The sequence below is a fragment of the Astatotilapia calliptera genome, chromosome 22 (genome assembly GCF_964374335.1).
Source record: "Astatotilapia calliptera chromosome 22, fAstCal68.1, whole genome shotgun sequence".
NCBI lineage: Eukaryota > Metazoa > Chordata > Actinopteri > Cichliformes > Cichlidae > Astatotilapia > Astatotilapia calliptera.
In genome coordinates this window covers 29,908,622-29,935,835 of record NC_137442.1, presented here as the reverse complement: position 1 = coordinate 29,935,835, position 27,214 = coordinate 29,908,622, and the positions used below count along the sequence as shown (strand labels likewise).

Below are 27,214 nucleotides of genomic sequence, written 5' to 3'. Positions count from 1 at the left end.
CAGGTTTGTAAAAAAACAAGAAAAAGAAAAGAAAAAATGTATGTACCCCTTAGTGGTCCCTTTCCTATTCACTGTTGTTGTGACCTTTTGGCTCAGCACCACAGCTTCCAACCAAGCATGACTGAAAATGTGACGCTCAGCCTACAGTAAATAAAAAGACAGCAAACATTTTCAAAGCATACGTCTAGAGGAAGCTCTTCTGCTAATAGCAAAGTAATAACTCTTGTCTTGCTGCTGTCCTGTCATTCTATAATTGAATTGGTTGACAGTATCATGCTGCTGCCATGGAGGGGGCTGCCAGAGAAGATAAGTGCAATAATATGGTTTTATACAGAGGCAAAATGTCATAGCAGGTTGGCAAAGCCATGCTGGGTTGAATTAAAAGCCTTGTAAGAATAATGCAAGAAATTTGCTTTTGGATATTTGCTTAATGGTTAATCTGTTGATATGACCATCATGCTGAATAGATTATCTATCTGTTTGCTATCGATCATAACTGAGTGCTTGTCCACAGAATTGGGCTAATGTTTGTCCCTGCTCCTCTAAAAGCATCCAATTTTTTCAGGCTCAAGTTACTATATTTAGTTTTAAAATGTCACTTCAATTTGAAGTAGTAATAGACTTTCCAAAAAGGTCTTATCTTAAAAGCATTGTATATATATACAATGTTTTTAAGACAAGAAAATGTGGTATGTTTTTATATATAAAAGACACCACAAAAGCCCTGCCCTATGAGTCTCAAAAAAGAAGCCAATTGCCAAAATCTGCAGTTCCTCTAATGGCCACTTGAGACAGGCCCCATATAATTCCATGTTGAAATTCAGCCATGAAATTAATATGTTTGCAGCCTCGTCCTAAAAAGAGTTTTGGTAATTAATGTTACTACATTACTTAATAAACATTAGTAACTCTGTAACTACTGTTCCCTTTGCTGACAACTGTATCAACTGTATAAATAATATCAGATTAATCAACTAGTTCAGGCCTAGCTAACAAAAATATGTGGCTCCAGTAGTTTAGTGGTTAGCATTTACTTGGCAAGCAAAAGCTGGGTTTAATTCTAGCTTGACACAAGTCTCCCTTGGGATTGTGTCTGGTATACAAACATGTGGAACTACATGCTGTGGTGACCCCTGGTGGCAAGGGTGCAGCTGAAAGTTACTTTTTATCTGAATAATATGGTCTTCTTTTAGGCAAAGTTTGCACCTTGTCAACGAAGTTAGGTAGAACTTGCTCAGTTAGCAACCCACCCTCTTTTCTAGATGTGGTGACACCTGGGTCTAAAAAGCTAATATGGCTAACACTGAGGTTTTAAAGGTGGACTCTAGAAACTATTGGCTGAAACCACAACAGTAATGCTCATCTTTTGGGTATAGCCTATAGTCCCTCCTCATGCTATTCATAAAAACTATATTTGTCTGGCAAAACTCAAATGGACCATCATATCAGATGGACAACATAGTGGGCCTAACCGTAACACCTTGTAGCTAGGATAGGCTCCAGCCTGCCCATCCCCTTAACCCTGATCAGGATAAGCAGAAGAGAATAGACAGATGGATGTATGCGTTAAGTGTGGCTTATCAATTACTATGTTTTAGAAGAACATAAACTATTTCTATCCATTGTTATTTTTATATCCTTATATCCATTAAAGTAACTTGAAATATTTATCTAGAGTTCATGCACGTTATTTTGCACTTTCTATGGCACTGGCTGTAATTTTAAACAAGCACAGACATACCAGGCCACGCTTATTTGCTCTTTATTCCAAATTATTCTCCCTTCTCTTCCCTATTTGTGAACTATAAAACAGATAAAATGTGATTCCAAGTCTTTGTCTAAAATGTACTTCTTATCTGAATTCCCACGCCAACAGGAAGTGGACTTTTGTGGACTGGTGCATTTCAGAAAGATAAGACAACCCCACCCCAAACAAAAAAACGGAGGTTTTAGTGATCATGTGCATCGGCTTATCAATTATACCGCCTTAGAAGAACAAAAACTGTCTGTGAAAGGAAGATGCAAAGGCTGCTTTTATGACTCAAATCTATTTTCCACTTCAATCTGCTGAACAAACAAGAGGCTCTAGCAGACAGGCCAGTGCTGTTCAATATTCATAATAATCCATAAAGGAGGCTTTAGAGGATCTGGGTGAAATGCATTGTTTTATTGTTTTGTTTTTTTTTTTTTAAACCCTCTGCTTACTGTTCACTAATCAATTCTGATCTGATATAAAACATTTAGTAGGTATGGTATTTAATAAAACTATTTCACAATCTGTAGTGCAGACATTATTGTTCAGAAAAAAAAACTTTGGATGAAGTTTTATCTCTTGTAGTTGCAGAGGATAATTCCGATACAGACTGTAACAGCCTTCAGAGTTGTTAAATACTATTCTGAGAACTCCCTCTAGATAATACAAATCCACTCTCGAGGAATATACATTTCCCACCCCTGCAGCCTTTAGCTTATTCTGAGTCAGAGCTCAACAAGTCTCATTCAAATCCAAACTGCAAAGTGATAAAACAGAATCAGGACATAGCAAAGGCTTCAGTTTGGCATCAATGTTATAGTATTTGTTTAATTCTTTTATGTTTTGTGCCAATTGAAAAGTTGAAAACACATTTGAAGCAAGGTTTTGTCTTTAAGTGGTCATCCTCATCTTCTTCAAGTCATCTTTTAAATTTTGGTGTTAATCTGCTTTAAAAAAACAAGCTGTACTACACTTCAGTCTTCAGATATAATAACTATCAATTTGATTTTTCTCCTAAGTTGTTTAAGAATGCAATCAGTGACTTCTCTACTCTGGAGAAACAGCATCAACAAAGTCTGAGCGAGCATGTTTTTTAACCCTTTCATGTACATTCTTGTCATTTATACCTCAGAGAGCAAACTCTGTTGTTTTTTATCTATTCAAATTCCTTCTCTGCTGTGCTGTAATTGATATGTGAGAACACAGAGAGCAACAGACTCTTCTTCTCTTTCTCATCACCGCAAGGCACGGGAGAAACATTATAATATTCAAACTGCATGGTTTTTATCTCCTGCATTGTTGAGGCAATTTACTCAAATGGTTATCTAACCCAGAATGAGGATGTGGGACAGTCAAATCTCTAGCCCCACCTTTCTTTCTGGAAAGCTTCACGGCAGAGCATAAATGTGTGAGTGAGACAGGACTGATGAGTGCAGTCGGCAAATCAAATACAGAGAGAGAGATATGAGTCATGAGAGAAATCAGTAAAATAAAAACTAAGTGCATCTACTCTTTTAAAACAAGATCACAAAGACACATACTTTATGTGTGCCAAATACTGCAGTTCCTCTAACGACCACTTGAGCCTCTGTGTCTCCAAACGTCATAGATGTTAAAATGAATTTCCAACTTAACAGTATTAAAATCTGTGTTTACAACCTGACAAAGAATAAAATGAAAACACAAAAACAAACTTGTTTCTATGCTTTACTCCTTTATATGTATGTTATATGTATGTTGGGTGTTTGGTCCAATTAATAGACAATAGCATTTAGCAGGTTAGCAAGTATCAGTGTCTGTGTAATGGACCCATAAAATTTTTTGTTGCATTTAGTAACTAAATGTTCATCTAAATGCAGCCACTTTTGTCATGGCGACTATGTCCATCTTTTATATACAGTCTATGGCAATAATAAGATAGATAGAGAGATAGTAGGGCTGGGCGATAAACTCATATCTCGATATTTTTTATCTGGATGGCGATATACGATATATATCTCGATATATTTTTTTAAGCCATAAGGTAAGAACACAAAGAGAGTTCTTAGTCAAAGCTGTGTCCCAGATGTCACACAGGCACTTTTATTAACATACAGCGTAGATGTACATGAAGAAATTACTCAAAAATAATATTATTAAATAATAATGCTCCATAAATAAAAGAAAACAATGTTGTTTTTGTGCATAACAAAAAGCTCACAATTGTGCAGTCAAAATGTAAACTAAAAGACGCTGAGCATAATAACAAAGACAGATTTCACAGCTGCTCTATTCCCATGTTCTACTGTGTGGCTGACAGCCTGGAGTTTGAAATCTGCTTCGTAACCGTGTCTTTTAACAGGTGCCATTTATGGCCATAAGCGCACTGTCGTTTTTTGAGAAAATGAAAGGATTTTAGGCCATGCATGTCGTTAGCGCGGTTAGCTCGCGGTTGACGGCGTGCAGCCCCACGCACGGGCGATCCGCGGTAACTCGTTAACGGAGATTTGTCGTGTCCATCTTGTCGTTGCCTGCAGGTGAAGTGATGGGGGAGGAGGAGTTGTGTTCAGTGAAGGAGAGGCGAGGCCCAGTAATGTTGCATAGAGACAAAAGTGGACGAAAGAGAGGCAAACTTGTGGCTCCACAAGTATAATTATAACGTAACATAGACTATATCGATATAAACGATAATGTCATATCTTATATCTTGTATGAAAATATATCGATATTTTTTAAAAACTCGATATATCGCGCAGTCCTAAGAGACAGATCATTATTAATCCATCGGGTAGGTTCCTCTGGGGAATTCGGTTTCCAGTAGCAGAACACCGATAGAAATTTGCATAGTAAAAGTTTTGTTAAGCTGAAAATTTTGATAGTTAACTGCAGTACTTTTGTATCTTCTGTGGCGGTAAATACTGGTTGGACTGAACAAGCAAGAGCTGCTTTTGTTAAAAGCAGCAAACCCCTCAGTTCATTTTTAAATCCAGGGAAAGAAAAGACATCTGACGAGGCAATAACAGTAAGACAAGGATGCCTCCAGGTTAATAAATTATGAAATGAAAGAACAAAGACAAAATTAAAAATGATAAAACATCTGGCACATTTAACCAGGTTCCTGGGCCGACTTTGATTTGTTGTACCAGCAAAGTAAAAATTATTTTAGGGGCATAACCAGGAATGATGACCTAAATATTAGAAATCTTTCACTGCCTTAATATTCTACCTCTATATCTATAGATCTATCTCTAAATATAGAGATGAGTTTAAAGAATGCCAGATTCTCACATTCCAAGAATACACACTGAGAACAAGACCTCATAGAGTCAATGGTGCACTCAGCCCTGAGCAGACTTCTTTCAGTATCATCTCTAAATTAAATGGGAAGCATATTTTGGCTACAGTGTTTTCTAATCATTTTACTGCACGACTTTCTGCTCTATTTGAGTTTGTCGTAGCAGTAATTAGCTGGAAAGAATATATTCATACGATATAGGGAAATAAGTATAGTTAATATTTTAATATTATTTTGAACTTATGAAATATCTAAGAAGTAGAGTTTATTATTGAAATATACATGTTGCTTCAGTGTTGGGATGTATGCATGCCTGATGTTCTTTATGGTAGTCATAACAACAACCAGCCACTTGAAAGGCAAAGTAGCTAAGCTTCAGTTAGCAATCATTATTATTGATGCCAGCTGCCAGCAAACTTTCTTCTTCTACAACTAATAGACTGGTTATAAATGATGGATGAAACTACAGTGTGGGCTTCAAAGCAGAAGCCTTCTTGTTAGAGTGCAAAATTTAAACCCTGTCTGATATATTGACCTTGATATTTAGCTACTTGCTGATCTATTGGTGTCTGCAATTATAACAAGCGATAAATGGGATTTTAAAAAGTAAAAAAGAGAAGGGAGAAACACCCTTCAACCATGTAATCTGGGCTGATATTACACATTTTGTCCACCGGGGGCACTCTGCAACTTGGCATCACACATGTTTGGAAACGCACAAACAAGGAACTGATCCTAGCAGAGTCAGGGAGAACGTAAACAAGTACTCCACAACTTCTTGTGACAATAAAATACCTTTATTCTGCACCCCCATATTTCTATTCTTAACTAAAAAAAAAAACAATAAAAATACAAATAATTTCACATAAAAATATTTAGAATGTCTGTTTATGTTTTTGACAGCTGAAAGATTTTTAAAGCACCAAATATCTGTATCATTTCATATATAAGACAACACATTTTATCGTTCTAAAATATAAGTGGTGATCTCAGTAAAATAGTAAATGGCAACAGAACCTAAATAAATCCAAAAGAAATGTAAGCAAGTGTTACGGCCCTAGCAGGGCCTCCTCCTGAAGGTGCCTGTGTGGGCGTGTCCCACCACTTCTTCTGCCTGAGGTGCCACCTTTCCCTGTTACACAGCTGACTCACATCAGTAATTAAAAGTATTTAAGCCCAGGGAAAGGTGAGCTCTGGGCCAGAGTGCCATTTTTTGTGGTGTTTGCAGCTAGTGAGCTGTGTGTGTTTTGTGGTGATTGCAGCTAGTGAGCTGTCTGTGTTTTGTGGTGATTGCAGCTAGTGAGCTGTCTGTGTTTTGTGGTGATTGCAGCTAGTGAGCTGTCTGTGTTTTGTGGTGATTGCAGCTAGTGAGCTGTCTGTGTTTTGTGGTGATTGCAGCTAGTGAGCTGTCTGTGTTTGTGGTTTCCAGCTAGTGAGCTGCGCTTTCCTTTTGACTTTGCTTTATTGACCAACGCCTGAGTTTTTGTTTGTTTTTCTTAAATGGTGATAGCGGCTTGTCCGTCTCTCTTAGTTGAGCTACTTTAATAAAACTCTTTAATTTAACCCTTTTGCCTCCTTGACTCCTTTTTCTAACCCGGTCACTTTTTGTTACTCTCCCCTCACCGCCTAGACCCCTCAGGGGAACGTAACAAGTGGGGGCTCGTCCGGGATATGACTGGAAGGAACAGCAATTGAGTTTTAGTGAGTTGTTTGCCGGTGGCTTGTTTAGTTGTATTGTATCTGCTGCGCTCTCTCTCTAGTTAGCAAAGGGGAGTGTCTAGCTGAGCGTAAGCTCCTCCTTCAGGCACTCATTTTTTATTTTTCCTTTATTATTTTCGGAGTAATCCCGGGTGGGGATTAGTTCCCTGTCGGGGGTAGGCTTGTCGGTGCTTTGTGCACTTGACGCTTAGCCTTTAAAGTTGCCTCGAGCCTGGTACACTCCAGAAGCTAACTAGGCTAAGATTTTAGTAGGCAGGTCTGGGGAGAGGGTTGGCGGTATTTTTATTTATTGGTTAACCTGTGGCCACACTTTTCCCGCCTGTTTCTCATTTGTGTATTGGAGGTGGTGCTTCTTTGTTGTTATTGTTAGCCTCAGGTAGTTGTTTTAGAGTCAATGGCTACCTTTGATATTGCAGTGTTTAAGGGTGAGCGTGGTGCAGCGTCTCAGCCCGTTCTGCAGGCGCCAGCTCAAGCTGTAGGTCCATTGGTGTCGACACCTGTTGATCAGGGGCTGCCTGAGAACAAACCCATGACAGTGCCTCGCTTCGAACCCCTCTCCATTGAATCAAGTGAAGGCTCGAAGCTGGATGCTAAGCTCCGTGTCCGTCTGGCTCGTCTCCAGCTGGAGAAGGAGCAGCGTGAGAGAGAGTTCCAGCTGAAAAGGGAGCTAGAGCTTAGGCGTTTGGACGCGGAACTGGCTAGGGCTAGGGAGGTCGAATTGAGGAAGGTGGAGGTGGAGGCAGAGACAGCTGTGAGGTTGCGACAGCTGGAACTCCGGCAGGTTTCCCTTCCTCCGACTGCCTCCATTCGTCAGGCCGACACCTCGTTTGACGTAGGGAAAAACAGTCGTCTGGTTCCGATGTTCTGTGACACTGAGGTCGATAGCTACTTCGAGTCGTTTGAACGAATAGCCACGGCCTTGCACTGGCCACGGGATTCATGGGCCATTTTGCTCCAATGTAAGCTGGCGGGTAAGGCTCAAGAAGTCTGTTCCTCGTTGTCAGCTGAGGACAGCTTGGACTATGACAAGCTGAAAAGGGCTATCCTGCTGGCCTATGAGCTGGTCCCAGAAGCCTATAGGCAGTGTTTCCGGGGGTTGAGAAGAGGTCAGGGTCAGTCCTATCTTGATTTCGCCAGGGAAAAAGGTGTTCTTTTCGATCGGTGGTGTGCGGCCTGCAAAGCCACTGACCCGGCTTCGATCCGGGAACTAATGCTCATAGAGGAATTTAAGAACTGCATTGCTGAGCGCATCGCGGTATATATTAATGAACAGAAGGTTTCCTCGCTACAGCAGGCTGCAACACTGGCTGATGAGTTTGCCCTCATCCATAAAACCAGTGTCATTAAGCACGACCGACGCGATGACCTAGTGAAGGTTAGTGATGTGCCAGCTAGACAGTACCCAAAGGGTGAGGTACTTGTGTCCCATTCCAAGGCAAAAAGAAAGTGTTTTTTCTGTTTAAAGTCTGGCCATTTAATAGCAGATTGTGGGGCCTACAAACAGAAACAGTCAGTCTTGAGAGTTAGGAGTGTGCCAGCTAACAAAGCCGATACAGGCGTGGTTTCAAGAGCCAAAACAAAGCTCTGTTTCTTCTGCCACAAACCTGGCCACCTGGTTGCTCACTGTTTGAAAGCAAACTCAAAGCAAAATCGATCTGTTTTCAAAAGAGTGAACTGTGGTTCACAAACCGACAAAGTTGCCAGTCCTAGGCAACAGTTGGAGCATAATTGCTCAGTGGTGTCATTTGGTCACTGTCAGAGATCAACTAATTGTAATCTGCCACCTGATGACGGTCTCTCGGGTCCAGATGACCTACAGTGTGATAGATTGTGTGTGACACAACCATTTCAACCTGCACCTCTGGCTAACCAGCATGCCTTTTGCCATGACCTAGCGAAGAAGCGTCAGAGAAGTGTTGCTGTAAGGCCTTCTAGCTGCCTGATGGGTTCTCCATATGTGATGGCTCAAAAAACATTTGGCTGTCATTTGGGACACTATGTTGAGGGACTTGAGCCAACCCCGTGCAGTGTTTTCAACCCATCAAAAAGGTCTTGGCAGATTCGGCAGGGTATGCCTAACCGTTATTATGGTGGATGGTAGGTGATATGTTTAAAAGCTGGGTAGGACGTTCTATGACAAACCACTGGTTTGTATTTATGGGAGGGGGTGTTACGGCCCTAGCTGGGCCTCCTGATACTGCCCTTGTGTGGGCGCGGTGTTTTTCTCCACCTCCTCCTCTTTTGCTCCACCCCCCGTCTCTCTCTTGCTCTTCTCTCTCCCCAGGACACAGCTGCTGCTCATTGGACTCATTTACCACCTGGGCCCAGTCAGCAATCACCTCTCGGAGGTCATATAAGCTGGGGATGAGCTGTGAACAGGGTGGGGGTGTTCTCTGGTGTCTCTGCGTTGTGTGTGGTTAGCCTGCTCAAAGTGTGGAGTTGTGGAAACAGCATAGCTGCTTTGCGTGAGTAGTGTGGGCTTGTGGGCCTTGGCAGCAGTAAAGCCAGCTGCTGTTAGTGACAGGGTGAGCTTGTGGGCCCCTGGAAGTACCTCCTCGTGGTGTGGAGTTTTTGTTTGGTTGTTGTGTTCTTTGTTGTTGCAACCCTTTTTCTCTTTTTCCAAGTGTTATTGGTAAAACGGCGTTGCCGGCTCTTTATGTTAAGATGATCTATAATAAAGACTATTTTATTTACTGAAAACACTGGTCTGTTTTCCTTTCATTCTGTTCTGGACTCATTTGTTACTGGTCCCCTCACTCACATGCCTAGACCCTTTCGGGGGGAACGTAACAAAGTGGGGGCTCGTCCGGGATCGTTGAAAAGGGAGTTTTGAGTTGGAATTGGTTTTTGATTATCTGGCTGTTTTTTACCTTTGGAGATTCAACTTCCCAGTTTAGTTAGGTGAGTGTCCAGCTGAGCTTTGTTTTAAGTTCTTCCTTCGGGCACTCTTTTGTTGTTTTGCCTTTTTTATTTTCGGAGTAATCCTGGGCGGGGATTAGTTCCCTGTTGGGGGTAGGCAATTCAGGGCTCCAGTCGCTGAAGTTTCGCCTTTCAAGTTGCCTCGAGCCCAGCACGCTCCAGAAGATAGGTAAAGTTTGTTGTGCTTAGGAACTGGGTAGGTTGTATTTGTTAGTGTGTGTGTGTGTAGCAAAAGGTAAGTTGGTCAAGAAGAGTAAGTTGTTCGGTTACCATTAATTGTTGGCTAGCCTGTGAGAACTGGCACAGGTGTGTGTGTGTGGTGGTTTTCTTCAGGCTGAAATGGCGTTCCAGTTGAATCAGCTGGAGCTGACAAGCACTGGGCCTACATCTGTTGGTGAACAGGTGTCTAGAAGCTCGTTTGTGGGCAATAACATCCACCTGGTTCCCGTTTTCTGTGAATCCAGTGTTGAGAGCTTCTTCAGTGTATTTGAAAGCATAGCAACTGCATTACAGTGGCCTGAAGACGTGTGGGGGGTGATGTTGCTGTGTAAATTCACAGGTAAGGCTCAGGAAGCTTGCTCTGGTCTGTCTATGCAGGACAGCCTAGTTTATGAAAAGATTAAAAGTGCTGTCCTCCAAGCCTATGAACTTGTGCCTGAGGCCTATAGGCAGAACTTTCGAGGTTTGGAGTTGGCACAGGGTCAGTGCTACCTTGACTTTGCTCGGGAGAAGGCAAAGCTTTTTGGTAGGTGGTGCTCTGCAAGCCAGGTTAAAAGTTTGGGGTCGTTACGTGAGCTCATGCTTGTGGAGGATTTTAAAAACTCTGTTCCTGAGTGTATTGCTCTTTATTTAAGTGAACAGAGGGTTTCCACTTTACAGCAGGCTGCCATACTGGCAGATGAGTTTACCCTAACTCATAAAACAAATGCTGTAGAATGTGACATCCCTTCTCACTACAATACATCTTGGAGAGCTAGGAGGGAGCCAGCTAACGAGGCTGAAAAAGTGGTGGTTTCAAGTTCCAAAGCAAAACTGTGTTTCTTCTGCCACAAGCCTGGCCATGTGGTTGCTGATTGTGTGAAACTGGCACTTAAGCGGAAAGCGTATCGAAAGGGAAGAAGGCCTGATTTGAAAACAGTCACTCATGGTTCTCAAACTAACAAGGTTGTCAGGCCCAGCAAAGGACCACACTTGGGGCATAGTTGTATAAGGGGCTCCTGTGGTCAGTGTAAGGGATCAATTAACCCTGAGCGGCCGCTGGTTGACAATTTCCCAGGTCCCCAAAATGACCTGCAGGGGGACAGGCTGTGTATAAAACCACCAGTAAGACCCGCAACCCTGGCTAACAAACATGCCTGTACCGGTGACTTGAGGAATCGTCTGCAAAGTGTTGCAGAAAGGTCTTCTGACTGCCTGTGTTCTCCACATGTGATGGCTCAAAGCCCTAGCCATCACATGAGACATTGTTTTGAGGGTCTGGGGCCACCTTCAGTAAGTATTTTGAACCCATTGAGATGGGGTTGGCAGCTTCCGCTGACAATGCCTAACCGTTGCTATGGGGTTTGGTAGGTGGAAAACCTGCAATTTGGTGATGCAATGGTTACGGACTTGATTAATCATTTTGGTTATCGAGATAATTTGACAAACCACGGGTTTGTATTTATGGGAGGGGGTGTTACGGCCCTAGCAGGGCCTCCTCCTGAAGGTGCCTGTGTGGGCGTGTCCCACCACTTCTTCTGCCTGAGGTGCCACCTTTCCCTGTTACACAGCTGACTCACATCAGTAATTAAAAGTATTTAAGCCCAGGGAAAGGTGAGCTCTGGGCCAGAGTGCCATTTTTTGTGGTGTTTGCAGCTAGTGAGCTGTGTGTGTTTTGTGGTGATTGCAGCTAGTGAGCTGTCTGTGTTTTGTGGTGATTGCAGCTAGTGAGCTGTCTGTGTTTTGTGGTGATTGCAGCTAGTGAGCTGTCTGTGTTTTGTGGTGATTGCAGCTAGTGAGCTGTCTGTGTTTTGTGGTGATTGCAGCTAGTGAGCTGCGCTTTCCTTTTGACTTTGCTTTATTGACCAACGCCTGAGTTTTTGTTTGTTTTTCTTAAATGGTGATAGCGGCTTGTCCGTCTCTCTTAGTTGAGCTACTTTAATAAAACTCTTTAATTTAACCCTTTTGCCTCCTTGACTCCTTTTTCTAACCCGGTCACTTTTTGTTACTCTCCCCTCACCGCCTAGACCCCTCAGGGGAACGTAACAGCAAGTTATTCATTTTTCAAATTTACACTAGTCTGTAGTTAGTAAGCTACTGCATCTACTGCGGCTGTTTAAAGCTGTGCTCATCTTTACTTTCCCTGCACTGCCTGTAAGCACACCTCCTCACACACCACATATCATATATGGAGTGGTGCTGACAAAAGACAGATGGAGCAAAATAATATTAATCTAGTCAATATTAATCAAATGTTCTCTAACCACGAGTGCAATAAAAGCAAATATTGCCTTGAACATAATGAAAGGGAGTGAAAGAGAGAGCTAGAAGCGTCATCATTTGAGCTCTTCAGTTACGTCGGAATACTTAACCACAGTTTGCAAATAAATCAAAAACTACCGTAAAAATGAGAAGAAAAGCTTTTGGTATCGCAGGTTTGAAAAACCTCCAAGCTACTGAACCTTCAAAATGACCTTCCTCCGTGGTATGTTAAAGCATGGCACACTTAAAGGCAGAGCAAGAAAGAACTGTATCAGTCGCACATATCGACCTGTCCCAGATACCCAGTGTTTTTAGTCAGGAGTGGAGCCAGTAGGCAGTAGGCCATATTATTAGTCAGATAATTCCAGGGTAGAGACATCCAGCTCAGTTCAACCATGGTGGGCTGTGATGCTGGGCCTCCACAGAGGGTAAAGCTGCTATTGTACCAGGCTGTAATTATACTTTTTAATGTTGTTTGGTTGGGAATTTTACATGGAAGTCTTGCTTTTGGAATCATCCTCATGTGCCCATTAGGGGAACTGCAATTTTTGACATTTGTGTGGCAGTTTTCAGCTCAGAGGTTGCCGCTTGCTTTTCTTTCTTCTTGTTTTTTTGTAATTCTGATGTCTAACGACAGGCTGCACTGGCAGCTACCTTGCCCTCGTGTGATGCTTTCATAACATGAACTGACTTGTGAAGCTTGAAAAATTAAATTCAACTCTTAAATTCACTCTGCCCAAGCAGAGTGAAGCAACAGATCCACAATTCAATTTTCACAGTGCAGAGTAAATAGAAGTGAGAGCTTCAAAATCAAACCTCTGACTGACGTGTTTACTGACCTTATGATGAAATCACTAGAGTCGATGAGGCCACCGTAATGGGACCCCTTCAGGTTCCCGGAGTTCCCCACGACGGCGCAAGTCCTACAGCGCTCGGGACCGGCATCCATGTAAAGCACCTCATCGGGGATGACTTGGAACAGCTCCTCCACCACTTCGTTGAAGTTGGCCGGCTGCCTCTCTGACTGCAACCACTGGTGACAGAGCACATGCAGGCCTCAGAGACAGACACACAGCTCCAGGGCCACTTTAAGTAGAAGTGATTGAACAAGGGCAGTGGAGCTCAAGACACCGAGCACATTTCTGAAAGAACCTGAGGGGCGGCTTAGCTCCGTCTGCGGGGGCTCTTTTGGCCCTGCTTTCTTCTGGCAGCTTTGAACTCAGAGAGTCAGCAAATAAGCGCAGGAATGTGCGTGTGCTGTCTGCTGAATGGATACAGGACATTCTACATCAATCTAATTTTAAAGCATGGCTTTGGATACATGTGGTTCAAAATTTTCATTCAGCTTTTTCTATCATATTTAAACAACTGGGCAATAAGGTTTTAGGTGGACAGCAGGCAAGTTTAGAATATGCAGCAATTGATGCAGGAATTACATTTAGCTGTGTAACATGTAAATTGTGACAGCTCCTTGGAGAAAAGTGCTCAGATGCACCTTATGGTCATGCCCTTGCCTTGGAGCAGAGCAGGCCACACCATCTGGCCGGGCAACCGTTGATATGTGATGCTTGCCTCATCAAGCTTCCTGTGAGAAGCACTTTCTGGAATAAATAGTGACAGGAGGCAACCTTGCAGTAATTTGCCTATTCCTGCCTCTAATTGGACATGGTGTGAGGTGAATGTGGGAATACTGGATGCCTTCCACACAAAGGTAGGATCATTTCTGTGAATAGCTCTTTCTGATTTAGAGAGCTGCAGTTTAATGATGACATATAGAGAAAGTAAACTATATATTGGGCTGGTACATAAGTACTTATGTAGATGGGGCAAGGGATCCATAAAACACTAAGCGCCATGGTATCCAGCGACCGTGGATTCCTTTTTATGTTTGCTGCGTTTTATGTTCCCCACACGCGACAGGCCAAATGTAGGGGGCGTGACATCCATTAAGCTTTTTTTCCGGTGGAGAGAAAATGGAGGTTGATATGGGGGAAATCTCAGTAAATAACAGTAAAAAAAAAGTGGATTTCCTGTCACTCTGCATCCAAGGGCTTCTACTCTCAGGGGGCCATTTAGTCAGTGATGCCCAGCAATCACACAGGTGACAAAATCCATCTTGGAAGAGGCAGAGATAACAATTCCTCTGCTGACTGCCATGTCAAGTCATGGTGCTCATGTCAAAACAAATACATTATGTTTAGTCTGACACTAGACAGTTGCCAGATGGAGACTTCAGTGACTTGAAAAGACTGGGATGCACTGAGTTTTCACTGTTACAGTAATAGTAAGATTAAACAGAGACTTTTATGCTTTGTCTCATTTCCTCTCACGCATATATGTTACAGCGTTGGATGCTCATCTTAAGTGTGGCCAAGATTTCAAATGAGGTTGATTTTTTCAATTCTTATCTCCATATAATGTCAGTAGAAAAGGATTTACAAAAAATAGTAAAACATGTTCTGCTGTTTAGAGTAGGGCAGCCCATTCAGAGGAAAGTTGTCACGAAGCATTAGCCAAACCTTTTCTGAAAGAAATGAGGTCCTGCACCTCACACTTTTTGTCACTTGCAGTGATGAAAATGTTATAATTTTGGTGAAATATTAGTCAAGTTAGTGAACTTCAAATGTTTGTGATTTGGGAACAGAGCCATGCGAGATAGTTGCGTTCCTTGTGGTTTGTTATTACAAGGAAACAGACATACAGTGTTACCGATGTTTTTGTTAACTTTCTAGCAACAAAGTCACTAAAGTAAAGCTTTCTGAAAGCTCTTGTAAAAGTTTACTGCTAAACTAGTTTTATGACTGTTTAATTGCCTACAGCAGGGGTGTTAAACATAAGGCCCGGTGGCCAGAAACGGCCCGGTTTGAGCTCAAATCTGACCCACTGGATGGGTTTGGAAAATGTGAAATATTTTTTAATATGTTTTACAACATTTACTGATAATTAAGTTATAACCTTTAATACCACACCAAAGTATTTACATTAACGATAAACAATTCTGCTATTTTTTTAACTACTGACTATAAAAATTGTTTTTTTTTAAATGGGTATGGCTAAAAAAATAAGAAACAAGGGACTTTCTGTGAATTAGCAGAAACTGTTTCATATTTACCGGACAGTGAGAGCAATGAGCTACCAGAACTTTGCAATTTAAGTCCAAAGAGTCATGTTGGCAAATTTCCTTTCATTTACCTCAGCAACATTTCTTTATCATGTAGAAAAACTGACATGTACTGTTAAAAATTTAACTTCTTTTCCTTATAATAAGATATCTACATGTATATTTAACCTTCTTTACACTGACTTCACTGGTCCCGGTGTCCTGCAGGGGAATCAAAATTTGATTCCCCTGCGTCGGGAGCATGTGTTGGGCTCTCCAAATCACAAACAAACAGGATCTCACATTCTTGATTTTTAGTTCCCAAACACTTCTAATAATGACTTATTACTCCTGAAACTTTGGAAGTTTTAGCTCTTTAAACAGTAAAGTTACAGGAGGATACAAATAATTATCAGGCAAAATGTCCTTGGTTTGTTGAAATAATCCCATTGAATACCACGTGAGAACAATAAATGTATGATTTTCTGTTGTAACGCTCAACAATGCAATGCAACAACACTCATTTTTCACTTTTTTACAAAACTAAAACATCACTACATTCACGTCTACTTGACTGTAATGGAGGCGGAGTAAACTGGATCCGCCTCCCTGCTCAGCGAACGCTCCCGACGCAGGGGAAACAAATTTTGTCGGGGACACCATCCTCGGTACAACATCGGCTCACTTAAGTGGCCCAACACTAAGGCCTACAATGGAGTTTGACAACCCTGGCCTAAAGTGTGATGGAGACAGATTCCAGTGAGTGAACAGTTAAAGCATCTTTTACACTTTCAAGTCATGTATGGAAAATGTCTCTCGTTATCTACAGATTCTCTGGGAGAGAATTTCCATATTCTCCATCTTGCTTGTTAAATATGAACAAATTGTGCGTGGGAGTTTGCTTCACAACTTGATCCTGGTAAGGACTTGTTGGATTTGAAACAATCAATGTGGCAAACACAAATGTGTCGTGGGAGCATTACAGCAGTGTGTAAACTCTGTTCTTTATTCATGATCTTTCCTTTTCAGCACCTCACCTTCTCTCGAATGCTGAATGTGCTTTTTTATTACCAATCTTGTGTAGAAACAGCATTGCAAATTCCCCCCACACACATCCCCTGAATCTTACCTGCCACCACTTAAAGGTTTCATCCGAGAGGGCACTGTTCTCTCTGGTCATCAGAGGGTGGATGGACTGATTAAAGCGTTCGGCGAACCACGGGTCATCCTCCAGCTCTGCTATGCACTGACGACAGGCACACAGCCCTTTGGAGAAGAAGTTGTCCGACAGGCGAAATGCGTACTTAAAGAAGTAGAGTGAAGGGTCCCGGAAGGTATAGCTGAACAGGAAAGTTGTAAATGTAATCACACAAAAAAGGAGAGCAAAAGTCCTGATTTTCCTGACTTTGAGCAGAGGCATGTTGTCGATAGTCAAATTCCGCTTGTGGGAAACTCCGAGAGCGCAACAGAAAAAAGCAGCATCACGATAAATCTAGAGTCCAAAAGGTGTGAGAAAAGAGCAAGCCCATTGACCACATGGTACAGGTGACTCAGATGTGTCAAAACACGGCGTCAAAATGACTTGCGGTTATTTTTCAGACAACTCGGGGTTTCAGTCAAAAACGTCCTTAATTAAATCCATCAATGTGACTTCTTTGCAGATTCCTTTCAAATCAAAGGAAGATAAATCTGCTGTGTGGTTCTTCCAGCCTGGTGGTCCCAGGTTTATGAGTGTAAATCCGATTTACTGACTGCTCTGATGTTGACTCTTTGAGGTCAGTGACTGTTGTGTCATCCATTGTTTAATAATCCACCTAGAAGGCAAATAAAAGGACATTGTGTAACATCGACTTCTTGAATTCCCCCAGCTCACTGACAAACCACTTAAGCGTAGGGTTAGATTGCATTTTATGCTAAGAAAGCCTAGAATAACAGATTACAACATGTTACCCTTAAAATCAAGTTTTTTTTTCACCATTCTGGCCTTACAGTACCTGTATCATAGGATATCCATTTGTGTGTCAAATAGGAGAATTCCATACATAGGTTTACAGGCAAACCTAATACTAACCCTAATCCTAACCACCTGCGGTCTCAAGGCTGGAGCCGAACAAAAACACCCTGATAACGACTGTGTTTAGTCTGTTCTTCCCATTCCATGCAAGGCCACCTGGATTGGCTGGAAGACTGTTTACTTAGCCTAGCAGGGTGAAGGACACTGTCTCTGCCGAACTCTGGACACGCACACACATACATCTTATAAATCTTATTCCCTTCCGATGCTGACGGTGGATCAAGGAGACCAGCGCACAGGCTGCAGGCCCGGATGTACTGTCTCAATCGGCTGTCTCTCACCTTTACCCATCCCTGTTGCTTGTCATGTGTTTCTTTGGTGCATTAAGAGTTTTTTTCATGTGCTATGTGCAGAGGTGTTTTTTTCTGTTCTCAAACTGATCTCCCTATTGGAGCTCAGTCTGGGGGGAGTTATTTTTTTCTCTTTCCTCATGTGGTTCATTTTTCCATTGTTATACCTCTCTGACCTGTCTTCCCCATGTGATGTTTTGTGTAATGTACGTATGGTCAGAGGGTAAGATGGCGCCGCCATTGCGTGCAATAGGTCGGCAGCCTTATGAAATTTCCCCTTGCGGGACTAATAAAGGTATATCAAATCAAATCAAACACATTGCCAGAAAGCTGGTGGCTCAGTACACATCACAACACACATTCTTCAAAGCTGGCTTCTTGTAATTTCACAGCACTAACAGTTCCAAGAGGAGACTGTACTGCAGTACAATTTGCAAGACTGTGAAAAATGTTTTCTTTATTGTTCTGTTGTTGCCAAATTACACAGGATGCATCAAAGTCTTTTAGCTCTTAAAAAAGACCATCATCAAAAACCATAAATGTCTTCAGCAAAATCATATCAGCTTTTCTGGAATGAAACAGGAAGCAACCGTAATCCCCTTTTTCATCCCCCCACTCCCCTGTGGCATACATAAAAAGACAGACTGAACATAGAAATCATTGACTAACTGGAGAATAACTACTTTTTGGTTGTAAAACTCCAGTACGAACAGTCACGCTGCTGTTTTCATCCATGTTTCTTTGCAGACATTAGTATTGCAGTTTTGCACTTGCCATCAGCCACATTAATTAGGAATATCAACAATGAACTAGCTAGCTACCTAGCAACCTGGCCGGTTGGCCAGTCAGCTGGTAAAACACGAGAAACACGAGACAGGAAAACCTGGAGTCTGCTAGTTAGCATCGGGGAAACATTTAGATAAAAAACAACTACCCTGCTACTTCCAAAGGTGGGTTACCAACAGCAAGACCTGCTTGTCGGTACTACCATGCACTACCGGATACTACCATGCGAGTGGCAACATCAAGGGTTAAAGCAGGATTAAAAATAATTCTTAGACTTCAAAAAGCACAACCTAAAATCAGGGGCAACTGCCATCATTTATATACCGTCTTTGAGACCAGAGCATAGCTAGTTAGTTGGGATAAGCTGACAGATACCACTTTGGTGATATTTACTCATCTCAACAATCCCATTTTGATGTCAAAAAGGCATCAAGGTACAGATGCATGGGGACAAGTGTTCGGTTGGCCCTAGCTAATTGGATTTGGTGTTAAATCTTCTTTTTCTTTTATAATTAGACACATTCACATTCATTCGTCTAGGCAAAATAAGAATATTCCCTTCGGAGGGTAGATTTATGGTGAAACCTCACTTTTAAGGAGACAGCAGATCAGCACATCATTACATCATTGTTACAACATTAGTGGTTATTTGCTTCTCCAGCTAGTTTGGCCTCTTCCTTTAGCTCTGACCACACTTTCAGGTCATGAGTCCACTGTGATGGTTGCAGCAGCTAACGTCTGGATTAACTTGCTTATTTCATGCCCACAAGAAGTGGGCAACTTGCTGTCACGGAGTTGACCAAGAACACCTCCGAATATCAAAGTATTCTAGAGTCAAATGTGAGGTTATCTGTCTGGCAGCTAAAGCTTGGCCAAAATTGCCTCGTGCAATAAGACAATGATCCCAAGCACAGGAGCAAATCTACAACAGAATGGCTGAAAACAGAATCCAGGTGTTAATCCAAGCAAACCTGATCAGGACCATTAGAAAGCCCTACATAACAAACATCTCAAAGAACTGAAGTAACGCAAAAAAGAGTGGGACAAAATTCCACAACAATTTGAAAGACTAATAAAGTCATGCGGAAAATGATTAACTTAGTGCTGCTGAAGGTTGTTTTACAAACTACTAAATCATAGAGTGTATTTGGTTTTTCACAGGACTGCTTAGAATCCCGTGAAATGTTCTGTTTTGCATGGCTGTATAATGTATGGTTTCAAAACTAGTGGTTGAACAGAATAAAAATCTGAAAGTCTTTTTTTTTTTTTCCAGAAGGATCAGAAGGGCTTCCCACTGTCCACAGGCCTCTAGGCCAGGGGTCTCGAACTCCAGGCCTTGAGTGCTGGTGTCCTGCAGGTTTTAGATGTGTCCTTGTCCTCCAACACAGCTGATTCAAATGGCTAAATTACCTCCCCAACATGGCTTGAAGTTCTCCAGAGGCCAGTTTTAGATAACCACAGGATGATATCTAAAACCTGCAGGACACCGGCACTCAAGGCCTGGAGTTGCCTACCCCTGCTTTGGGCCAATACCCAGAATACACACTGGATAATCCACAAATCCCAGCAAAATCAAGACCAAAAAACCCCTAAAAAGCAAACACAAAGAAGAATTTGATCACGGTAATTATTTAGAGAAACTGTGATATAATATGACAAGCCCTGTAAAATTCAAATACATTTACAGCATGACATGTAGTGTCAGTGAAAGCGTACTCAAACTGCTCCATGAGGGGTGTCTGCTAAAAATAGTTGGGAAGCAATAGTAAAAACCACGTTCAACCTACTACGGAGCCTATAGAGTTATTCAGAAACACACTGCTGATAAAATTTCCAGAATATCATTAAGTATTTTTTGGAACGTGGCTTTTCTTGACGCACAAAGCAGGCAGACCTCCTGGGGTTTCATTTCCAACATGAAAAGGCCACCTCTGCCTTTATCCAGGGCCCGGGCTTCATTGTGATGTGCAGTGGTGTTTAGGATTCCACAAATACCTCTATATTTAGGTAACAGCAGATTCACACTGGTGATAAAATGCATTCATTGCAATGCAGGTCAAAAAAGACATCAGAAAAATGAACCCTAGAAAACATGCAACCTACCCTTTGCTCTTAACAATTTCAGAGCAAGCCTGCCATATAGAAGATCTGTGGGAAACTCCATTACAACGAGAGAAAGGCTGCAGGTCTTTCCTGATTAGAAATTGATCAGGTCATTCAAATTCCACCCTGGAGGGAAGCAAAGAGGATTGGGTTTAAGACTGCCTGAAAAAGACTACACAGCGACACAGCTTGCCTGTTGATTTCATTCTCGCTATCGGAGCAGGAAAACAAACTGTACAGGCATTTATCTGCTGCACTGACACAGACCAATGCACAGGCAGGCTTAGAAGTGATCCCGTCTGCTGTTTGAGAGTCAGTAACTCACGGCGCAACACACATTTGCATAGAGCCCAAGGTTGGTTATTGTCAAAGGCAGCGAGTTTGACAAGGATACCTGGGGACACGTCTAATGGACATATCAATGAAGAGGCCTACTTCTATAAAACAAGCTGTTGACTCCACTCAGTTTGAAGCTCTTTGGCATTAAGGGTGCAGGTAGATGGGAGAGTGAGCAGAATTTATTCTCAAACAGGTGGCGCCTCCCTGCTTTTGACAACACACAGACTGTCATCTCGCTCCTCTGACCTTGTCCGACTGAAGGCTGGCAACCCTGCGTTGATCAAAGATTGCCAAGCTGAGACAGCAAAGCGTCTGTTCACACTTCACAGACTCCAGGGGGGTTTAGGGAGAGAGAGGGAGGGAGAACGAGATGGGGTGGCAAACAGTAAAGGGGGGGGGGGGGGGGGGAGTGCACCCCCCCCCCCCCCCCTAATCTTCAGTTCTGAGAAGTCATCAACTTTGCAGGGTGTAGTTACAGTAAAGTGTTTTCAGTTTGTGTTCTGTGGAAATAGTTTTTTCTCTCCAGCTTACCTCTGCCACAATTTTAGAAATCAAAATTCTGCAGTTTTTAAACTCCTTTGTATTATATAGTTGAGAAAGGTATCTGCTGAGCTGTGAACTTGCTGAGTTAAACCAAGCCTCTTAGTTGGAGTTAACTCTCAGAAGTGCTGCAACCACTGTTTCAATGTCATTTTTACATAAAAATAATAATATACTTGCAATGTGGCACACTGCCAGACTGAGTGAATGGGTAATCTTTTCATGTAGGATGGAAAAATCTCCCCCCTTGTGTTGCAGAACAAGAAAAGTCTTCATTCATGGGACACTTTATAAAACTAAATGCCTGATTGTGTCAAATTTAAATAAGTAATCCTAATTTACAGCAACATTGTCTAGTCAACAAAACATCCATCCAGGCATCATTTTTCACAACATAAAATAATGTGTGTTTGATTGCACACGATCTGATATCCCTCTGTTGGTGTCGTTCCTGCATCATGTTGGTCCTGGATCAATATTGCATCACATTGTCAGCTTTTAGTTAGCCAAGAGGTGACATAATGCTGTAAAATGCTGTCACAAGGAGACTAACATGTGTAACCTAAATTTAATAACCTAAAAATCTTCAACCTTACCACTTGTTGTAGAATATTTTTGTATAAACAAAGGTATTCTTTCCCCTCCATGTCCCAAAGCTATAGCATCACAGCGATGTGTCTGGTAAGCTGCCATGCTGATCAAATACAAATTAACTCCTTACAGTTCCTGTTAGATCTATCATCACCCACTGATTTCTGGATTTTATAGCAAAAGGCATAGCGGTTCTTTGAAACCAGGAACTGCTAACTAGTGAAACCAGTGATCATTAACGATATCAGTAATCATTCATCAATGTTACCCCAACTTTAAAAAAAATATAGTGATATCCAAGTCCCAGCCTGACTGCAAACTAAAAGTCAAACCCAAACCCACCTGATTCTAGTAATGCTTCAATATTAAAAATATCAGTTGTTTTAACTTAAATATGAAGTGATTAATTTAGACAATAGTGAGCGTCACATTTCAACGCCTTCCTCTGTGGTTTAGTTGGTTTCTTTTTGTTGCACCTTCTGTTTCAAGAATCAGTTTTTCTTATTTACCAGTCATTACTCTAGGTTATGTGTGGGTGGGGCAGTGTGTCACCGCCACTGCTGCAACTGTTGATCATCATGATTAGTGGACCAGGCTCCAGTAACTACCCTTTGTTTATAGAACGTTGGCGTACACCCTTTGCCTCACAGTCCTCCCTCTAGCTCTCCTTACAAGTCGGCCACTTGTCCCTTTCGATTTGAAATACTGTCAGACTTTTAGTAGCTTAGAAACACATAGGAGTACAAGAGTGGCTCATTTTATAACACATTCTTTACCTGCTTAGTTAAGCTAAGATAGCCCAGTATCATGTGGAAAAGCCCAATGTGGCAACACTGAAGCGGGGAAGATGTGTCCACATCACAGGCTGTATATAAAAGACAGGCGTACTGTTTTGTGGATTTTAAAGCCTTGGTGTTGGCATTTTGGCAGCATTCTTCTTGCTATTTTGAAGCCAGAAATGACCAGTGTTGGTTTAGCTCTCCAGAGAGTAGAATTCTAGCTTATCAGCGCATGCTAGCAAACTTGGTTAGCAAGTTGCATTCTTAAACTGCAGTAGTGCGTCACATATATATGCAAATCTGTGCCAAGCTACCGAACCACATTTTCTTTGACTACCTGTAACATTAAATCAAATATCTCCATTAAATATGATTAAAATGATGCTACACTGAAATTCCCCTACTATACAACTGATAAGCTATTTTATAAGGCCATTGAAATAAACCAGCTCAATGCACGAGTTAATCTTTTGGAGGTATTTTATCTGTCATACTAGCTAACAAAGCTAGAAAATTCAGACAAGTAGCATATCTCACAATTTGATGGTTGTATAAATTAATAACATAACAATACTCATCAATTTTCTTTCTGCATCCACTGTTACATTATATCATGTATTTTTGGAATTAGCACACATAGAGCTTTCACTTTAGAACCACAGCACCTTACCAAAGGATAGTAGGGAAACTTTTTTGCTGACCAACGCTAGACTCCCACTGTGTACCCAGAATGCCTTCTGTTCCAAATGAATGATGGGGCAGCATTTCTTCATGCAGGGCCGCAGCCGATCTCTACATGGTCAAAAGAAGAGCATTTATAACGTGAAACCCATCTGAATGGCAAAATGCCTTTACTCTCAACAACACGTACAGCCAGTGATGATACATAGTCCATGTCTGAAAAGGGCTTTATAAACACTTATTGTACAAATATAGGAGCCTACCAGCTCAATTATTTAATAAAACAACATTATAACAAACCTAAGTGTAAGAAAACCTCTTTTATCATCAGCATTCAATATCCCAAAGTGCACCAGACAGGATGAATAAGAAAAGCTGTTTAAAGCAACCAAGAAGAAATCCAGAGGGATTTTCTGTGAAATTTCTGCTTCATAACTAATAATACCTCTCAGTGAATAAAAAAATGAAACAGCTCCAGATTTTACATTTGATGGCATCACATCTATGAGTCTTCATGTTCTGGTCTCTGCCTTTGATGGAGAGTATTTCATTTTCACAGTTATTGACTTTCAGCTCAGTGCTCTATTTTAATAAAAGGGGGGTTATGGTTATGTTTCTTGCTCTAGCAGATAAAGAGGATTCCAGGGTCACTGAGGGATTGAACAGTGAGGGCAAAGTCTTCTGAGGTGATTTGAATAAGCTGAGAAATGTTTTTGAGGTCAGTTCACACATGTGAATGGAGCATGGGATCAGTTGGTAGATAACTGAAGCTAAATAACTGGTGAAAATTTGCCAGCTGGAATTTACTAATACTTTTTTTTGAAAACTTCAAAGCATGAAAGTTTTAAGACATATCCTTTTTCATTGTTTGGCAAATTAATACTGAACTGAAGACTGATGTTACACTTTATTTTTAGTCAATATCAGCATGTTAGCTTAACACATACACTGGAAAAAGTCAAACAGGTAGCCTTAAAGTTTAATCCTAAACACTTTACATCATCTTTATTTTATTCATACAAAAAAGAAGTACAAAATAAAAATATGTCCGTTTTCTTTAGCACCCACTTTGGTTTTCTTCACTTGTTATTCAAATTGTCACCTCTCGCCAAGGAGGTTATTTTGCTTGTGTGCGTGTCATTCTGTCTTTCACATTAGCTTGAAACGCTTTAAATGAATTCTAAGAAAACGTTAGGCTGTAGATTTGGGTCATGTTAACAAGCCATTAAAGTTTATAATAAAGTTTTCAAGGTCAACTTCATGATTAATTGGTCAAAAAGCAGCAACTTTATACAAGCGTGGTGTGTATTGTCAACATATAGAAAGTACTGTATAAAGATTAAAAACATCAAGTCACACTTGATCTTTAACCTCTCAATCAATGTCAAATTGATCATAAAACAAACTTTACTAAACAATGAAATGAATGCTACACATATACTAAATAAATAAAAAATAATTTTACTCCAAATGATCTCAAGCATATGAAAATTGGTTTCAGGAAGTAAGCAAATAAGAAAATAAGGAAAGCCTGCACTTTGCACTTGTTTTTACTGGACTGCAAACTACTTAAAGTGCATTTCGAAAGAACAAAGAAGTAAAAATATATACAATAGTATTTCCCTAAAAGCTAATGCTGCCCAGAGGTGTGTTTTACATTACATTTTATTCTGAGGTGTCTACCCAAACCAATTTTGGGGAGTTATTTGAACCTAACCCTAACCAGTCATCAGACTTATCTGCCTAAATCTATCAGTTTTAGACAGCTCTAAAACCTTTCAATGCCAACATACAGGTTTGTCAGGGATTAAGAGAAGGGTAGAGAGAAGTAAAACATTACTTCTAGTACTAATAGAGTCTCTTCTGGCGGTCTGACAACTGCTCAGAGCCAGAAATAATCCAGCAAAGCACAACATGAAACTTTTTTTTTTCCAATCTGTGCCAGGTTAAGTTAACTGACTGCTGGCTTTTTATTTAATGAAGCTATGAGAGTAAGATTGATTGTCAAATGCAAATTTCTCACAGAAAGCGTATTTTCCTGAAACCATTCCTTTTATGTGTTCCACTGTTTTCAGGAGGAATCACTAGGTTTACGTCCAGAGCCAACGGCAGTGTAGTAAAGTCAGAAAGTCATGGGATCTGTCGAAAATAATAACACAATATGAAAACTTGGATGTTATTTAAGCCTGAGGTCTACAAGTTTCATAACGTTAATGCCTACATATTATAGATGAAAAAATAGCTGTTTTAAGAATGGTAGATTATATACCACCACCACCACATACACACACACCTCCACTGCTCTTTTGAAAAAAGTATCAAACTTTACATCACACTCCACCTCTGGGCATGTCGCTTCATTTGACTGAAGGTCACTGGGTTTGTCACACTCTCTCACAGTAACTAGAATGTGTAGATTTTAAACAAATAAAGCATCTCACTACTGCACAGCTGCACGCGTGGAAAGAAATGCTCTCCGTGCCCTTGATCTCTCGCAGACTTGTGTAAATGACTGTGACGTGCTTCACTGCTACAAAGCAGCACAGATTCTTTCCATTTACATCCCCGCCTGCTTTCTTCTTTAACGCCCTTGCTGAAATCAGGTTTACTTTTATTAACACAGCCGTAATAAACCTTTACTCATTTGCCTTGAGTCAGCAGCTGATTATATATCTAATTTTATTGCTGCAAAATTACATTATCCACTCACTTTCACCCTCTCATTGCATTTCCACTGATTACTGCAGACTTTCATACGTCACATCCTTCACAGCCCTCCATGTACCTGCAGTTGCCTGAAGCAATAAACTTTCTCTGGTGTGTTAACTCCCTGTGAGGCTGCCTTATTCACTTCAGGCTGATGTCACCAAGTACAAACAGAGAGCAGTGCACTTTGAGATGAATCTTCACACCATGTTTCCAAGCAATTCCCTCAGCTCAGGCTTACCATTTTAAATGCCTTAACATACACCCCCCCCCCCCCCCCCCCCCCCCGTTCCTTTCCCTCCAGCTTGGTTCCAACTACCTCACTCTGACAGTGTCACATATATTCTGTGCCACGTTGTGCAAGCTTCTAGCGATATATGATGTTTACACAGTGAAATATTTAAAACTCTGTACTTTTTTTTATGGCTGTACTAGTCAATCAAATAAAAGATGTCTTGTGCAATTTCTCTAAACCACCCCCTCTCCAAGTGTGGTACCTTTGAATACTTGGCTTCTCTACCTGAATTGAAAATAAGCTTTTGTCAGTTCTGAATGTTTTCATGTAGAGAATAAGTTTGCAAAGAGCGACCCAGCAGGCCAGGATGCGTTTGAATTCATTTTTGAATATAAGGTTAAAGACTGTGTCAGCAAGGGTTTAAAGGTTAAATTCATTGACTGATATGAAGAATCAAGGAAACAGACTTCTATAAAGGGTCAACGCTTAATAATCTTTATATCATAGTTGAAAACCAGCCAAGAAAATTTCAGATGAATAAAAGAAAGGCTCATGGATACAGCGATTATACTTTCACCCTGAGCTCAGAGACATTTGGACTCCAGCATGGAACCTGATCTTCTTATTACTTTTACACCGCTTTCATTCATTTAGTTAGTTCAGGTTTTTTTTCAAACCTCGGTTTTCTTAGTTGCCATGGTGATTTTACATCCCAGATGAGTCTTGTATTTCCTATTTAAATACATTTGTTTAAAAGTCATGCTGGCTGTAATGCAAACAGGGGGGAAATGTGTTGCGTTCTTGTCACTACTAAAAGTTTTGCCATGATACATGCTTCGGTTTATGTCATGATTTTATTTCTATT

The 27,214-nt window shown here is 41.2% G+C and overlaps 1 protein-coding gene across 2 annotated transcripts in view; it reads right to left on the bottom strand.

Annotated features, from left to right (window-relative positions):
- Positions 1-27,214, bottom strand: part of LOC113015435 (CMP-N-acetylneuraminate-beta-galactosamide-alpha-2,3-sialyltransferase 1-like) — a 102,550-nt gene that overhangs the window by 34,846 nt on the left and 40,490 nt on the right. Inside the window, exons 1-3 of one of the 2 annotated variants that reach the window (XM_080296294.1) lie at positions 20,479-20,611; positions 16,355-17,039; positions 12,965-13,158 (exon numbers count right to left, since the gene is read on the bottom strand). In XM_080296294.1, the coding sequence (XP_080152420.1) occupies positions 12,965-13,158; positions 16,355-16,645 (485 nt within the window). In that variant the 5' untranslated portion in view covers positions 16,646-17,039; positions 20,479-20,611. Of the gene's footprint in view, positions 1-12,964; positions 13,159-16,354; positions 17,040-20,478; positions 20,612-27,214 lie in introns of those variants that run through there. The other variant, XM_026157475.2, reaches the window with a different exon arrangement.